At 36.7% G+C, this 18,361-nt stretch overlaps 1 protein-coding gene across 6 annotated transcripts in view; it reads right to left on the reverse strand.

The window, feature by feature from the left end:
• Nucleotides 1-485: 485 nt before the first annotated feature.
• Nucleotides 486-18,361, reverse strand: part of LOC127834340 (uncharacterized) — a 101,044-nt gene continuing 83,168 nt past the window's right edge. For all 6 annotated transcript variants that reach the window (XM_052360096.1, XM_052360094.1, XM_052360093.1 and 3 more), the window contains 7 exons: nucleotides 17,524-17,557; nucleotides 12,448-12,537; nucleotides 7,713-7,917; nucleotides 7,192-7,302; nucleotides 6,162-6,284; nucleotides 4,354-4,532; nucleotides 486-3,469 (listed from right to left, as the gene is read on the reverse strand). In XM_052360096.1, coding sequence (XP_052216056.1) covers nucleotides 2,377-3,469; nucleotides 4,354-4,532; nucleotides 6,162-6,284; nucleotides 7,192-7,302; nucleotides 7,713-7,917; nucleotides 12,448-12,537; nucleotides 17,524-17,557 — 1,835 coding nt within the window. In that variant the 3' untranslated portion in view covers nucleotides 486-2,376. The remainder of the gene's footprint in view (nucleotides 3,470-4,353; nucleotides 4,533-6,161; nucleotides 6,285-7,191; nucleotides 7,303-7,712; nucleotides 7,918-12,447; nucleotides 12,538-17,523; nucleotides 17,558-18,361) is intronic.

Genomic DNA, 18,361 nt, shown 5'->3' on the forward strand with positions numbered 1-18,361 from the left:
CATGTAAACCTCTTCACTCGTGGGATAAATTTAAGTACACAATCACACTAACATAGTATTCTCTATCTACCATGATCTCCTAATCAGTTCATCTACTAACTAATTTGTATAATGTCCGCCTAAGCTTTTCATGTTTATTGTGGAAACATCATTTACATGTATATGTAAAGGCTTGCTTGTGCGTGTGTGTGTATGTAAGTGCTTGTGCCTATGTGTGTGTTTGAGTGTGCATGCGTGTGCTGAGCTGTGTGTGTGTGTGTGTGTGTGTGTGTGAGTGTGATCGTTCGTGCTTGTTAGGGTGAATAAATAATACAAGGTATCTATGCTCGTAATGGCGGCCTTCGATGTAGTGATTGTTAAAAAAAGAAAATGAAAAAGCCTAGTTGAAACTCCACACAACGCTAGTGTAAAACAGCGCTAGTGTAAAACAGCGTAAATCATACTGCATGACATATTTGTAAATTATTAACAAACAAAATGTGAAACAATTTTTTATAATTTATATACAGGATTGTTGATGACATCATACATCATTGTTTGATTGGAACAAGGTGTATCCCTTTAAAGCAAGTTTCTTTTCCTTTCACTATCCTCGATACATACTTGTTATCGCACACTGGTATGCATTTAAAACAATTTTTATGATACATTACATTTTGCATGTTCTAAAATATTTATTTACATCTATAACAAAGAATATGAGATACTAAACACACAGGGACCTATAAATACAAGGTGCATGTTTATTATTGTTCTTGACAAAAAAGATTGAATCATAATAAAGCAGTAACAAAAACAGAACAATAACATTAAAGCTAAAAAGTATAAAACAATGTCCTCAATATCTGAAAATATTGCAGCTTACATGAAATACAATCAATATGAACGTATTTTGAGCATATGCAACACATTTTATAAACATCATTATTAAGTAAAATGTGGTAGTACTTGCTTTCATAACAAATGTCATATACTTGTATGTACATTCCTTAAAATAGCTAAACTAAGATGCACACAAATTTATTAAAAAAGGAAATATAATCATGTAATGCAGACATAAAACTGAGGCATAAAACAATACAAAAAGATATTAAAGAATGATTTCCTTTGAAGTAAATTCAGACCTTTTCTCATCAGCTTGTCAGACAACATAAATATATAAGGGGCAAAAAGAATGAGCAAATACAATATATTTGCACTGTGACAAAGTAACAAGAGCCAATATTGCTTGTGGAAAGCTTGTAGATTCAGAGAATCCAATTTGATTCTTGCATACACATAAATGTCTTTTAATGGCTTTTCAAAATGAAAAAACTAAGGTACATAATTCTTACATATATTAAATACAAAAACATAAGATTTCAAACAGAGGCATTGATCTGTCTAAAGTAAACTACTCTTTTATATGAGCCCTCCACTAGGAAATCTGGGTTGAATGCCTGTACATGTGCAGTCTGCACTAGGAAAGCTGGGTTGAATGCCTGTGTATGTGCAGTCTGCACTAGGAAATCTGGGTTGAATGCCTGTGCATGTGCAGTCTGCACTAGGAAATCTGGGTTGAATGCCTGTGCATGTGCAGTCTGCACTTGGAAATCTGGGTTGAATGCCTGTACATGTGCAGTCTGCACTAGGAAATCTGGGTTGAATGCCTGTGCACGTGCAGTCTGCACTAGGAAATCTGGGTTGAATGCCTGTGCATGTGCAGTCTGCACTAGGAAATCTGGGTTGAATGCCTGTGCATGTGCAGTCTGCACTAGGAAATCTGGGTTGAATGCCTGTGCATGTGCAATCTGCACTTGGAAATCTGGGTTGAATGCCTGTACATGTGCAGTCTGCACTAGGAAATCTGGGTTGAATGCCTGTGCACGTGCAGGCTGCACTAGGAAATCTGGGTTGAATGCCTGTGCATGTGCAGCCTGCACTAGGAAATCTTGGTTGAATGCCTGTGCATGTGCAGTCTGCACTAGGAAATCTAGGTTGAATGCCTGTGCATGTGCAGTCTGCACTAGGAAATCTGGGTTGAATGCCTGTGCAGTCTGCACTAGGAAATCTGGGTTGAATGCCTGTGCATGTGCTGTCTGCACTAGGAAATCTGGGTTGAATGCCTGTGCATGTGCAGTCTGCACTAGGAAATCTGGGTTGAATGCCTGTGTATGTGCAGTCTGCACAGGCAAATCAGGGACGACACTTTCCACCTGAAACGGATTTCTGCAAACAAAGACTTCCTTAAACATAAACAATAAAAGCAAAAACTGTTTGTGTGGATGGCACAGGCTGATCTGGGACAACACTTTACACTCATGCATTAAACCCCGTTTTTCCATAGCCAAGTCCATATGTTAGTTTTATAACTAGCTAAATAGCATGTGTCCTGTATCAATCCCAGTCACTATCAAAGTTGGCAGCCATTTCTGATTCTAGCGCCTCCAGTTCACTTTCTGACAGAAGAACCATGTCATCATCATCTGTGCTGGTAAGTTTGTCAAACACAGAGCTAGCTGTTGAATCAGGCAATTCATTTATAACAACTTCAAGTGACATACAGTTACTCCTTATATTATCCACTTCATGATGCAAATTCTCACTTCTTCTCACTTTGCTATCCACAAGCTTTCTGTTGGGCTGTTCATGTTTTGCTTGTACCTTTGTGACTTCAATAGGCTGCTTACTAGTTTTCTCATGCTTTTCTGCATTAACCATACTCTTAGTTGCGTGCACAGGGATTTCTTTGTAATCACTTCCACCAATTGCCAATTCAATTTCAGTGTCTGTTGATTTCAGTTCTTCATTAAGTTCCACTCTCACTATACACTTGTCATCCACTCTCACTTTACACTTGTCATCCACTCTCACTTTACTCTTGTCATCTACTCTCACTTTACACTTGTCTTCCACTCTCACTTTACACTTGTCATCCACTCTCACTTTACACTTGTTATCCACTCTCACTTTACACTTGTCATCCACTCTCACTTTACACTTGTCAGCCACTCTCACTTTAGACTTGTCATCCACTCTCACTTTACCATGGTCATCCAGAGCATTTACACAAGTTTTAATTCTAGCACGCCTCTTAGCTCCATCTCCTTTTCTTGCATGCGTCTTAGGTCCAAGTCTTGTGGCATCCGTCTTAGGTCCGAGACAATAACTGGTGTGATCTCTTTTACCAAACTGTTGTGCCTTGAAGGTTTCACTCCCTTCTGTTGGGAAACCCTTATCACGATTTCTTCCAATTGTTTTGCCTTTAAGTTTGCCATCATCTGTTCCATACAACTGGTTCATTTCTGCATACATATCCATCTCTGCCTGTTGAATGCCACAAATGTTGCCAGGGAAACATTCAGTTAACTGATCAATCTTATTTCTGACACCATGGAAACCCGTGATAATCCCTGTAGATGGCTGGTTGCTAGGAATGGTTGTGCTGTCCTTCTGACTTCTGAAAGTCCTACTTGAAGTCTCCGTCACTCTGAAGGGTATCATAAAAATATTTGAAATAACGATTTACATGTTTGACAATATTTATAATATTTATAAATGTATTGTATTTTCACCACTCAAAATGTGCCGCTCCATGAGATACACATGCATGCCAAATATAAAGTTGCTATCTTCAATATTCCAAAAGTGTACATTAAATGAGCGATTTTGACCCATATATTTTACCTTTGACCTTGAAGGATGACCTTGACCTTTCACCACTAAAAATGTGCAGCTCCATGAGATACACAAGCATGCCAAATATGAAGTTGCTATCTTCAATATTGCAAAAATTTTGGCAAATGTTAAAGTTTGCACAAACAAACAAACAAAGCAACAGACAGGGCAAAAACAATATGTCCCTTACTATTGTGGTGGGGGACATAAAAAGCTCAGATGCTTTTTGCCTTTTAATAAAATTATTTATTAAACTTGTCCAGGAATTTGGTTATTTACCATGCCAAAAGTTCGCTTACTAACAATGCTCTTGCACAAGTTGAGTTAAATAAGGAATATTATGACACCTTGTATAAGGCCCTACATACTGTATCTTTTTAATATGAATAACAGGACCTCAATTCTCAAAACCGTTCTCAGACTTAGGAATAAAGAATAGCCTTAGACTGATTTCAAGTACCTCTTAGCATATGCTAAAAATGGTGCTCATATTATCATATGATTGTTCTAAACAAAGACTTTCATAATTGTTGGTGTGAACTTCCATGGTAGAGTAGACTTTTAACTGGATTTAGCACATTTCAGTTTTAAGCATATTCTTTATTTTAAGTTTTTAGTTTTCGAATTGATTCTTTATTTGTAGACTGATGTTTTCGAATTGATGGGTGACTATGGACCCAAGTGTAATTGTTGTACCTTGCCTCCACCTTGGCCAGGCCTTTCTCCATGTTGTACCTTGCCTCCACCCTGGCCAGGCCTTTCTCCAGTAGTATCTGAGAGAGGGAATGGCGCTGTCGGCTGGCAGGCCCTGGATGGCCCGTTGTGATCACATCGAGTATCAAGTCTATTGGAGACACGGCCATTGAAATTTCAACCTATTAATAACAAGAGATGTGTTTGTCAGAAACACAATGCCCCCTATTGCGCCGCTTTGAAATAAAATTTCAATATATCATTTGGCAGGTTTAGAAATTATCTCTCTTTTAAAGCTTATTACTTCTTTTGAATTGTATTTTATGACTTTTGACCTTGAAGGATGACCTTGACCTTTTCACCACTCAAAATGTGCAGCTCCATGAGATACACATGCATGCCAAATATCAAGTTGCTATCTGAAGCGACATAGAATTTATAAGCATTTTTCCAAACCTGAACGCGAAACCAAAATGCAAAGTGTGACGGACAGACGGACGGTCCGATCACTATATACTCTCCTTCGGGGGCATAGAAAGATGAACAAGATATGTGTTTGTCAGAAACACTATGTCCCCTTTTGAGCCCATTTGAAGATATATATTTGACCTTTGACCTTGAAGGATGACCTTGACCTTTCATCACTCAAAATGTGCAGCTCCATGAGATACACATGCATGCCAAATATAAAGTTGCTATCTTCCATATTGCAAAAGTTATTGCAAATGTTAAAGTTGGTGCAAACAAACACACAAACAAACCAACAGACAGGGCAAAAACAATATGTCCCCCACTATAGTGGTGGGGGACATAAAAAGACAATAAGGAATACGCGGTGTTTGGAATCAGCACAAGGAACATAGCTCATTTGAAGTAAGAAAGATGGGAAAAGTAAATAATAAATCTTTATAATCAGCAGAGAGAGCTGATAATGTCATTTTAATTTGTAATGAAGGCAACCAGTCTTTATTGAGGATATCACTCAACTGACAGATGTTCCTCATTGCACCTTTTCAAGTTGTGAGAATGCACTTTTTGTCAGCTAGATAGAGGATAAATAACTCCGGAATGTGCACAGCACCTGGAACGCAATAGTGTCCTGCTCATCTACACTTTATGGTGAGGACATAATTGAAGTTTCAATTTAATTTCAATTTAATTGCTTGAGTTGAGAAATTTGAAAGCAGTTTGCTCCATAGACTTGAAAGATTTATGCAAAAAACAACAATAGAGTGAGTCCAATATGACACCAAAGAAAAGCTAGTATGCAACACAATTGAGAACAGCTGCTCCGAAACAACACTTTTGCATTATAAATTTATTTCAGCATTTTTTAGACAATGAATACTCCAAAAAACACGTGCTTTTTCACAAACGTGACTCATTCTGTCACACCTCTTTGTAATCTATGTACAAGCGCTCATCACTCGAGAGAATTCCACCGTTGTATACAAAAAGACTGCTGCAATTGTGCACACCACAAATATGGATTCAATAAAGTTAAAATGAATCTTCTCATTAGCAGCTGAGAAAAACTCAGAAATAGTAAATCAGACCAACAGGGGGACACATTTTGATGCATTTTTATCAATGTATAACATGTGCAAGTATTTGTGTCCCATATTGACATATAACGGTACTTAAACTGTCAAATTTAAATATTGATTTCCAACACCAGTATAAAACTGTTTACAAACAGCAATGACATCAAGGGTTTCTCCCTCAAGTTAAGAAACAATTGTCTGAAAAAGACATATGAACTTTTATGGAAATATTATCTAAATATTAAAAAAAAAAACACACATCCATACACTTGATTTCTGAATCAACAGCAGTTTCATTAGAGTTGATCCAGGAAATATATTTTGGGGTCTCATAACCATGGTAACGGCTTCATCTGACCAACTTTGTCCAATGGGCTGCAACTGATGTAACTGAAATAAGAGATACTGACTACTTAAAGTTGCACAAATATTTACTGTTCAGCCATACAACTCTATATCTACGTTAACAACATATACTTTTTTCTTCCTTTAACATCCAATAATCAATTTTGATCATTGACTGTTGATCATGTTTCAATGCATAACAGACCTACTAAACCATTTAGACCCTATGTTCTACAAATATTAAACAAGACATGTGTCCATTAAAAGTAAAAGCCCAGATTCAACTTATGTTTAAAAATAACCTTATTCAAATAACAGGCTGTTGATGGCTGAAGACTTTCAACCACTTAGAGGGACCTTTGAGATGTTTAGACAGACGATGCACATGACAATACAACTCTTCGTGGTGGTCCTTTGCTGAACGTTATTTTCAAATTGCTTAAAGAATGACAAAGTTTAAGTCTGGAAAGCTGTTTTATAATAATTAGGGTTTGTTCTAAGATATTTCAAATTCAAATCAATGTATGACAAAGTCATTGCTGAGATAAGATTTTGGGGAATGATATTATACACTTGCAGACGTACTGACAGACGACTTTGAAAAGTGTGGCATAAAAATAAAGGCATGTGGGATTGTAAGCAACTGTTCTTTAAAGGTTTTAGAAATATGCAATATTAAGTTGTCGCTGGAAATCTTATTCTGTTAGTCATTGACCTTTGAACAGCGTACCCAATAATCAATAGAGAAATACTTCCAGTAATGGCCAGCATAATTAGAAAGCTGACAGAAGCTTAAATTCAGGCAAAGAGTGGTTTATCAACAAAGAGACCTACAAATGAAAAGATAAGTATCCTAGGTGAATATTTTATAATTCAATGTATCAGGACTTCAGGTCAGTGTTATCCAGATAACAACACATATTGAGATGTATATAAAAGCAATTATGATTACCTTGCAGTGGACAGCAAACGGGCTCTGCCTAGACAACATGAAGCATGCTACTGGGGGGTAGATATCCCTAGCGTCATGCCAGAACTCCAAACCCAGGTCCACTAGCTTTACCTGGAATAGAGATCAGCGTGTATAAGAACTCATGTGTGGGCAGGTTTCAATGTAAATGTATGCTAGACATCAGACAGTGCTCTGGCCATCCTGTAAGCTAGATATCAAGTGTTGTTCTGTTATTAAGCAACATTTCAAATAAAAAGAATAACTCGTTGTAATAGTCCTCCCATTGCATTTGAATTTGTCCTGAAACCAGTTCGCTTAAAAAATCAATTTTGGCCACTTAATAAAAAAGACGAAAAAAGGTCCACCTAGCAACCCGGAGGTCATGTGTTCGATCCCAATTGTGGGAGCATTCTTTATATCTTCCAAAAAGACACCAAGTACTGGTTCTACTCAGGAAATGGACTCAAGAGTGTCAATTAGTCTTCAATTGAGCTAAAATAAATAGGTTTTAACTACAATACCCTGTATAGGTCTGGTTTGACAGAAGCCTTTTCAACAATGACAGCCCTGTGGTATGCATGGTCCTCAATGTCCCTGAAGATATTGTTTCCATGACTACGGTACACAACACACTGTGCTCGCAGCTGCCAGATGATGTTAATAGCTGGAATGTGATCATCTGTATCATACTTCTGTCCGTAGAACGCTTGAAGGGATTCATAGAAGCTGAAAACACATAATGTCTAATTGATGTACTGTAATAAAGGAGGGAACGCCTGAAATTTTAAAGTGTCAGTCAGATGCCCGGCTATTCTGTTTGCCATAGCAATATCATTTTTACCCTATCAATAAAGGTCTTTATGTAACTATTTAAACTCTGTATGCTAAATGTGCCTTTTGAGAACGTAGCCATTTATAAACAAGAGCACCACATAACCGGTGCCAACACTCAGCTACTGGTGCAGTTTTGAATAAATGAAAGCTTGTCAGATTTTTTTTTTTTTAGAGGTCACAGTGACCTTTGACCTAGTGACCCAAAAATGGGTGTAGCGTGTAGAACTCAACAAGGTGCAGCTACATATGAAGTTTCAAAGTTGTAGGAAGCACTTTGATTTAAGAGCGAAGTTCAAAAGGTTAACAAATGTTAAGGTTTTAGCACGACGCGGATGGCGGACGACACGACACGAAGAGCTGGCTATGACAATACCTCGAGTTTTCTCAGAAAACAGCCGAGCTAATAATATATTTTAAAGGTTCCTCATAACAATTTTGTACACATTTCATGACACAGTCATGTTGATACAAATATAACTAAAATAAACTCATTTATATGCGGAAAAATGTGAAAAATAATCAATTGTATTCCTTCGTTAGTTAGTTTAAAACTAATATATGAGAAAAAAAACAACAGTTGTCAATCTTCACAATAAAATGTTCGATCGAGTTGTAATTAATACATCAGCAAGACCAACATTGATATTGTTAAAAACAGAAATGCCCCAATAGACCAATAGAAGACGTAATTACGGATCTATTGTAGAAAACAAGAGCATCGCATTACGGGTGCCATGCTCGGCTGCGAAAGCTTGTCAGAATTTTTTAATTTTTTTTAAGAGGTCACAGTGACCTTGACCTTTCACCTAGTGACCCAACAAGAAATGTGTTTGTCAGAAACACAATGCTCTCTACTGCGCCGCATTGAAATAAAATTTCTATTTATCATTTGGCAGGTATAGAAATCATCTCCCTTTGAAGGTTATTACTTCCCTTGAATTTTTTTCAATCCAACCGGGTGGTGGGGTTCTCACAATCAATTATGACCATGTCAAACATCATTGACTTTAAAAAGAGATCATAGAGTTGATTATGTATCTATGGACATAAGTCCACAAGTATATAATCAAAGAAATTATATCATTAAAAAAAAATAAAATTGACAAATCAATCATTTGGGTTGTAAATAATCAAAATAATAAATCTGTACAGTAACTGTGAAAAGAACTTCAATTCTTGGTAGGGAAATATATAATAATATATAATATAATAAGAGATTTATAATGATATAAATTACTTCTTCTTGAAAATAATTGTCTGTAACAAATCTCTGTTTTTAGTAGCAAGTAATTACCGTGACTGTAGATTCACCACTCAAAATTAGCAGCTCCATGAGATACACAGGCATGCCAAATATATAAAGTGGCTATGTTCAATATTGAATAATTTTCTACCTTTTTAAAGCTTATTACTTCGCTTAAATCTGTATTGTTACCTCAGACCGTAAAGGATGACCTTTTACCACAATGTGTTTGTCAGAAACACAATGCCGCCTACTGCGCCGCTTTGATTTATTTTACAAAAATATATACATGGGCAGGTCAGATAACTATGTCCATTTAAAGCTTATTACTTCCCTTGACTTTGTTTTTTTGACCCTAGACCTTGAAGGATCATGTTCACCTTGAAATTTTACCACTCAAAATGTGCAGCTCCATGAGATACACATGCATGGTAAATATCAAGGTGCTATCTTCAATATTTAAAGTTATGGCCAATGTTAAGGTTTAAGCACGACGCCTACGGCGGACGACAAGCTGGCTATGACAATAGCTCGGGTTTTTTCCTCGAAAACAGCCTCGCTAAAAAGTATGGATAAACGAAAGACTACAATGGTGTTTGACAGCAACTTACCTCCTCATGTGTTCAATGTCCTTTTCATACACCAACTTACCTCTTCATGTGTTCAATGTCCTTTTCGTACACCAACTTACCCCCTAATTGCTTCAATGTCCTTTTGGTACACTTACTTAACTCAGCATGTGCTCAATGTCCTTTTCATACACCAACTTACCTCCTCATGTGTTCAATGCCCTTTTCGAACACCAGCTTACCTCCTCATGTGTTTAATGTCCTTCTTATACACCAGCTTACCTCCTCATGTGTTCAATGTCCTTTTCATACACCAGCTTACCTCCTCATGTGTTCAATGCCCTTTTCGTACACCAACTTACCTCCTCATGTGTTAATGTCCTTTTTATACACCAACTTACCTACTCATGTGTTCAATGTCCTTTTAATACACCAGCTTACCTCCTCAGATGTCCAATGTCCTTTTCATACACAAGCTTACCTCCTCATGTGTTCAATGTCCTTTTCATACACCAGCTCACCTCCTCATGTGTTAAATATCCTTTTCATACACCAACTTACCTCTTCATGTGTTCAATGTCCTTTTCGTACACCAACTTACCCCCTAATTGCTTCAATGTCCTTTTCGTACACTAACTTAACTCAGCATGTGTTCAATGTCCTTTTCATACCACAGGTGGTTAGCGTGTGGCTATGATATTAATTAGTGAAAACATCATTTTGAATGATAAATAATCATATTATAACGAAAAATTAACTTTTCTGAAAAAAAATATTTCACTATCAAATATATATATAACAAGGTATGCAACTCAAAATCAGCCCATAACGGGGTGCATCGCTTTGAACAGCCATATCTTCATCAATTTTGCAGCGATTTTCACGATCTCGGTCTTATTCAACGCAGAAATGAATTTCCTTTCTGGAAATGTATATGTCTTGCAATATTTTTACAAATGCTGGGTCAACTTTTAAGAAATAACACGATACACAACACGCATGACCCAGTTGACAGTGATCATGCTGTCTTTAAGACTGAAATCTTCACGGAGTAAAGGGCAACTTCCCTACAAAGTTCATGTAGTTCGATACCATAATTCAATAAAACGTATGAAAAAACATTATTACCGTTCTTGTCGTTACATTCTGCATCAAGACTAACTGTCCAGCGCCGTTTGAAACCTTTGTTTACATACATTTCAACTAACTGACATTTTAAACATACGAGTGATTTCATTGGTCCAATGCGGAGGTGTGTCTTTACAACTGGAGATTTCATTCATAAAGAATACATGATCACTGTCAACTGGGTCATGCGTGTTGTGTATCGTGTTATTTCTTAAAAGTTGACCCAGCATTTGTAAAAATATTGCAAGACATATACATTTCCAGAAAGGAAATTCATTTCTGCGTTGAATAAGACCGAGATCGTGAAAATCGCTGCACAATTGATGAAGATATGGCTGTTCAAAGCGATGCACCCTGTTATGGGGTGATTTTGAGTTGCATACCTTGTTATATATATATTTGATAGTGAAATATTTTTTTCAGAAAAGTTAATTTTTCGTTATAATATGATTATTTATCATTCAAAATGATGTTTTCACTAATTAATATCATAGCCACACGCTAACCACCTGTGTTTCATACACCAACTTACCTCCTCGTGTGTTCAATGCCCTTTTCGTACACCAACTTACCTCCTCATGCGTTAAATGTCCTTTTTATACATCAACTTACCTTCTCATGTGTTCAATGTCCTTTTCATACACCAGCTTACCTCCTCATGTGTTCAATGCCCTTTTCGTACACCAACTTACCTCCTCATGTTTTTAATGTCCTTTTTATAACTCCTCATGTTTTCAATGTCCTTTTCATACACCAACTAACCTCCTCAAGTGTTCACTGTTCTTTTCGTACCCCAGCTTACCTCAGCATGTGTTCAATGTCCTTTTCATACACAAACTTACCTCTTCATGTGTTCAATGTCCTTTGCATACACCAGCTTACCTCCTCATGAGTTCTATGTCCTTTTTGTACACTAAATAACCTGCTCATGTGTTCAATGTCCTTTTCATACACCAACTTACCTCCTCATGTGTTCAATGTCCTTTTCATACACCAGCTTACCTCCTCATGTGTTCAATGTCCTTTTCATACACCAGCTTACTTCCTCATGAGTTCAATGTCCTTTTCATACACCAGCTTACCTCAGCATGTGTTCAATGTCATTTTCATACACCAACTTACCTCCTCATGTGTTCAATGTCCTTTTCATACACCAACTTACCTCCTCATATGTTCAATGTCCTTTTCATACACTTACTTACCTCCTCATGTGTTCATTGTCCTTTTCATACACCAACTTACCTCCTCATGTGTTCAATGTCCTTTTCAAACACCAACTTATCTCCTCATGTGTTTAATGTCCTTTTTATACACCAACTTACCTCCTCATGTGTTCAATGTCCTTTTTATACACCAGCTTACATCCTCATGTGTTAAATGTCCTTTTGATACACCAACTTACATCCTCACATGTTCAATGTCCTTTTCATTCACCAACTTACCTCCTCATGTGTTCAATATCCTTTTCATTCACCAACTTACCTCCTCATTGCCTCAATGTCCTTTTCGTACACCACATAGAAGTCAGAGGGAGACTGACATGACTTGACAACAACTGGCATCTCATCAGAACTGAGAATATAGAAAATGCAAACTCAATATTGACAATATTGGTTACAAAAAGCCACAACGTTTACTTTGATAAAAAATCTACAAAATGACAAAATGTACCATTATATATGTCTGCAACATTTCTGTACATTCTGAAAACATTTTATATTTGCATGTCGTCTTCACAAAAATCAGCGGACACCATGCTCAATTTTTAAAACGCACGAAGTGACCCATTGACCAAGTTTTTGACCCTGAAAGGCCCATGTTTTAACTTGGCCTTAAGATCATCTCCATAAAACTTCTGACCAAGTTTGGTGAAGATCGGATGTAAACTATTTGAATCAGAGAGCGGACACCATGCTGAATGTTAAAAAACGCACTAAGTGACCCTGTGCCCTAGTTTTAGGCCCAGAATGGCCCATGTTCAAAATTGTCCTAGAGATCATTTAGATAAAACTTGTGACCAAGTTTGGTGAGGATTGGATGAAAACTACTTGAATTAGAGAGCGGACAACATGCTGAGGTTTAAAACGTACTAAGATACCCTGTGACCTAGTTTTTGACCCGGCATGACCCATATTCAAACTTGACCTAGACATCATCTAGATACAACTTCTGACCAAGTTTGGTGAAGATTGGATGAAAACTACTTGAATTAGAGAGCGGACAACATTGTGATGTCTAAAACGCACTAAGTTACCCAGTGACCTTGTTTTTGACCCAGCATGACCCATATTCAAACTTGCCCTAGACATTATCAAGATACAACTTCTGACCAAATCTGGTGAAGATTGGATAAAAACTACTTGAATTAGAGAGTGGACAACATGGTGAGGTTTAAAACACACTAGGTGACCCCGTTACCTAGTTTTTGACCCGGCATGTCCCATGTTCGAACTTGACATACACATCATCTAGTTACAACTTCTGACCAAGTGTGGTGAAGATTGGATTTAATTTACTTGAAATAGAAAGCGGACACCATGCTCAATGTGTAAAACGTACTAAGTGACCCTGTGACCTAGTTTTTGATCTGGCATGGCCCATGTTCGAACTTGTCCTTCAGATCATCTAGATAAAACTTCTGACCTAGTTTGGTGAAGATCGGATGAAAACTACTTGAATAAGAGAGAGGACACCATGCTGAATGTTAAAAAACGCACAAAGTGACCCTGTGACCTAGTTTTTGACCCGGCAAGGCCCATGTTCGAACTAGGCCTTAAGATCATCTAGATACAACTTCTGACTAAGTTTGGTGAAGATCGGATGAAAGCTACTTGAATTAGAGAGCGGACAACATGCTGAATGTTCAAAACGCATTAAGTGACCCCGTGTCCTAGTTTTTGACCCGGCAAGGCCCATGTTTGAACTTGGCCTTAAGATCATCTAGATACAACTTCTGACCAAGTTTGGTGAAGATCGGATGAAAACTACTTGAATAAGAGAGCGGACAACATGCTGAATGTTTAAAACGCACTAAGTGACCCTGTGACCTAGTTTTTGACCCGGCAAGGCCCATGTTCAAACTTGGCCTATACATCATGTAGATACAACTTCTGACCAAGTCTGGTGAAGATCGGATGAAAACTACTTGAATTAGAGAGCGGACACTTAATACGGACTGACAGACAGACGACAGACTGACCGACCGACCGACAGACAAGTTCACTCCTATATATCCCCCTAAATTAAAGAATTTAATAGGCCATACCTGTTAAAGCCAGTGTAATAAAAGTCAATCAGAATGACTACGAAAACGTAGTTTCAACACTGTTGTGGGCTAAAGCTAACACACATACATTTTGCATCTTAAATAAATGGAATAGCTTTGCTTTGCTAATAATATTTATCAAAATAAAAGGGTGAACATATTTTTACACATACAAATAACATAATTTTAATTTTTATCACATGTCATACCCTGTTTCCCATGTAATATTTCCATTACATATATTTTTATCTTACACATGTGCATTATACTTTTTAAGCTTTTTGATTGGCTTATTTTCATTCTATTGACCAATCGTATTTTGTTATTTTGCTGAAATGACGATGCAACGTCAAATGACGTCACAAAATGTAAACAAAATTTGGGATTTATCGATTTGTTTGCATAAATATTTCTTTAATTTGCTCATTTAAAAGCATGTGGTAAAAAAGATATAACACAGTTAAGATCCTTGTCACTTCATACCATATTTTATTAAAATCGTCCAGGAAATTCGTTAGTAAGCTCGCCAAAGGCTCACTTACTAACGAAATTCCTGAACTCATTTAATAAAATATGGTATAATATGACAACTCGTGCCAGATCCTGTATATATATATTACAGGGCCTTGTAAGTGAAATGGTACAGTACGAATTTATGATTGCATTAATGAGAAATAAAGAGATTTTTCACAGACAAAACAGCATTGTCATACCATATCAATTTTGTCAGAGAGAGAGAGAACTTAATAAAAGTAGCTTAAGTACTTTTATGAGTTATCACAGGATCCATATTTTAGTAAAAACTTAATTCTGTAACCATAGCAACAACAATTTGTGTCTGATGAAACAAACTGAAATTAAGCGCTTTCCCCATATTGCCCTCCATCCATATCCTTAGTTTCATGAACATTGCTTAAGTACTTGCTTAAGTACTTTTAGAGTTTCCACTGCATTCAAATCTAAGTTTTTACTTATATCTGTAACCATAGCAACCACAATTTTTGTCTGATGTTAAAAAACTTAAATAGCGTGCATATTCCCCATGGCTGTCAATAAACATACCAAGTTTCAACAAACAACCTTAAGAACTCCCTGCCTATAATACTCGAAAGAGCGGTTGGCAGTATACAGAGATGGATAGAACTTTTTGAGGTGTCAAAGGATTCATTCTTTAGTTTTCACTTACTACTGTAACCCAAGCCAGCTCAATTTTTTCAGACAAATTATTTTGTTAAATTAAAATTCACATTCTCCATATGGCCCTCTACTCATCATACTAAGCTTCATTAACCTTGCTTAAGTACATTATGAGGATATTGCAATACCCAGTTCAGTAACCTTGCTTAAGTACATTATGAGGATATTGCAATACCCAGTTCAGTAACCTTGCTTAAGTACATTATGAGGATATTGCAATATCCAGTTCAGTAACCTTGCTTAAGTACATTATGAGGATATTGCAATACCCAGTTCAGTAACCTTGCTTAAGTACATTACGAGGATATTGCAATACCCAGTTCAGTAACCTTGCTTAAGTACATTATGAGGATATTGCAATACCCTATTCATTAACCTTGCTTAAGTACATTATGAGGATATTGCAATACCCAGTTCAGTAACCTTGCTTAAGTACATTATGAGGATATTGCAATACCCAGTTCAGTAACCTTGCTTAAGTACATTATGAGGATATTGCAATATCCAGTTCAGTAACCTTGCTTAAGTACATTATGAGGATATTGCAATACCCAGTTCAGTAACCTTGCTTAAGTACATTACGAGGATATTGCAATACCCAGTTCAGTAACCTTGCTTAAGTACATTATGAGGATATTGCAATACCCTATTCATTAACCTTGCTTAAGTACATTATGAGGATATTGCAATACCCAGTTCAGTAACCTTGCTTAAGTACATTATGAGGATATTGCAATACCCAGTTCAGTAACCTTGCTTAAGTACATTACGAGGATATTGCAATACCCAGTTCAGTAACCTTGCCTAAGTACATTATGAGGATATTGCAATACCCAGTTCAGTAACCTTGCTTAAGTACATTATGAGGATATTGCAATACCCAGTTCAGTAACCTTGCTTAAGTACATTATGAGGATATTGCAATACCCAGATCAGTAACCTTGCTTAAGTACATTATGAGGATATTGCAATACCCAGATCAGTAACCTTGCTTAAGTGCATTATGAGGATATTGCAATACCCAGATCAGTAACCTTGCTTAAGTACATTATGAGGATATTGCAATACCCACTAAGCTTCATTAACCTTGCTTAAGTACATTATTAGGATATTGCAATACCCAGATCAGTAACCTTGCTTAAGTACATTATGAGGATATTGCAATACCCAGATCAGTAACCTTGCTTAAGTACATTATGAGGATATTGCAATACCCACTAAGCTTCATTAACCTTGCTTAAGTACATTATGAGGATATTGCAATACCCAGATCAGTAACCTTGCTTAAGTACATTATGAGGATATTGCAATACCCAGATTTATTGTGAATAACAGACACACGCATCTAAAGAAGAAACTGAACTAACCTGCATTTGTTCCCCATATGACTCTACATCCACGTATATGTAATAAGTTTCATCAACCTACTGGTAGCTGTTGAACTTTCTGCGTTTTCACTTCATCAAGATATTTGATTTCACTTTATGTAACCAAAGCAATCTCAATTTTTGTCAAACTAAAAATTCCTAGAAATAAAGCGTATATTCCCCATATATCCAGGTACAGAGTTTCATTGACCTAGATTAAAGACTTTATTGAGTGATTGCAGCACTCAGATTTAGTGTGACAGACGGACACGGACAATGAAAAAATAATCATGTCCAATATGTTACCTGATACCAACTGTATTGACAATTTAAATAATACAAATCAAACAAGAAGGCCTGAAGACCCTCTGCTGCTCACCTGACACATGTTGGAACCAAACTAATCAATTGGTAAAAGCAACAATATGATGTGCATTGAAATCAAACAGTTCTCAGTCACATTGTGGCAAAATCATGACATGTCATTTTAGAAAATATAGGGTTATTTTGCTATACAAGTTTAAACACAATTATCCGACCCCTGGAGCGTGGCCATTTTGAACCTCTGGATTTGAAAACAATCCTGAGGCTCAAACAATGTTCCAGTTAGCAGTTGGACTTCGCTTTGAATTGAATGTCTTGAAAATGCTAAACATGAAATGTCTTTATAAATAACTACAGGTTGATTTTTTTAACTTATAACGGGAAACTTCCATGGCTTGTACTTACAGTGAACTTTGATCCATTTCCTTCTTTTTCAGAGCTGTAAATGCAAACATTCGCATCTGGTAAAAGTTACTCATTACCATTAAATATATTAAATATCAAGGGACAGAACTAAGGCAGGTAGTTAAAATGATACTGAAGTAAGAAATAACCTTTTTGCTTCACCCACAGACAAATACAAAACAAAACTATCCAACTGTTGCTACATTTTACTGATACAACTATTCCTTTGAAGGATATGTGTTTTGTAGGTTATCAATTATGTATTGTACAGATCATTTTAGAAATATCAAACAAGACCAGTCAAAATATATAAAAGATGTATAAAATATATATCTAAAGTGAAAGCAAAGGCAGTGGGTGCCGGCAGAGTGGTTTAATTATCTTGAACTATAAAATGGTTATTCTATATGCAAAATTCTGCATTCATTTAACATCTATGCCTCTGTTGAAAGCCTTTTTACTATTGATCATAATTATGTCAAGGTTAAAACAAGGACAGGTAAAGTGAGTCGGCTGGTTGTTGAATGCAAGTAACAAAGCTTTCTAGTAAGTTATGTCAAGGTCAAAACAAAGACAGGTGATGTGTGCTGACAGTGGCCAGGAATACAAATGATTTTACAGTATATATAGCTGGAATACTGATGTCAGTAAGGCATCTTACAACAAGAGCACCGCATAACGGTTGCTATGCTCGGCTGCGAAAGCTTGTGTTTTTTTTTATAGGTCACAGTGCCTCGACCTTTGACCTAGTGACCCAAAATGGGTGTGGCGTGTAGAACTCATCAAGGTGCATCTACATATGAAGTTTCAAAGTTGTAGGTGGAAGCACTGTGATGTT

This window comes from Dreissena polymorpha, chromosome 6 (assembly GCF_020536995.1).
Source record: "Dreissena polymorpha isolate Duluth1 chromosome 6, UMN_Dpol_1.0, whole genome shotgun sequence".
Classification (NCBI taxonomy): Eukaryota; Metazoa; Mollusca; class Bivalvia; order Myida; family Dreissenidae; genus Dreissena; species Dreissena polymorpha.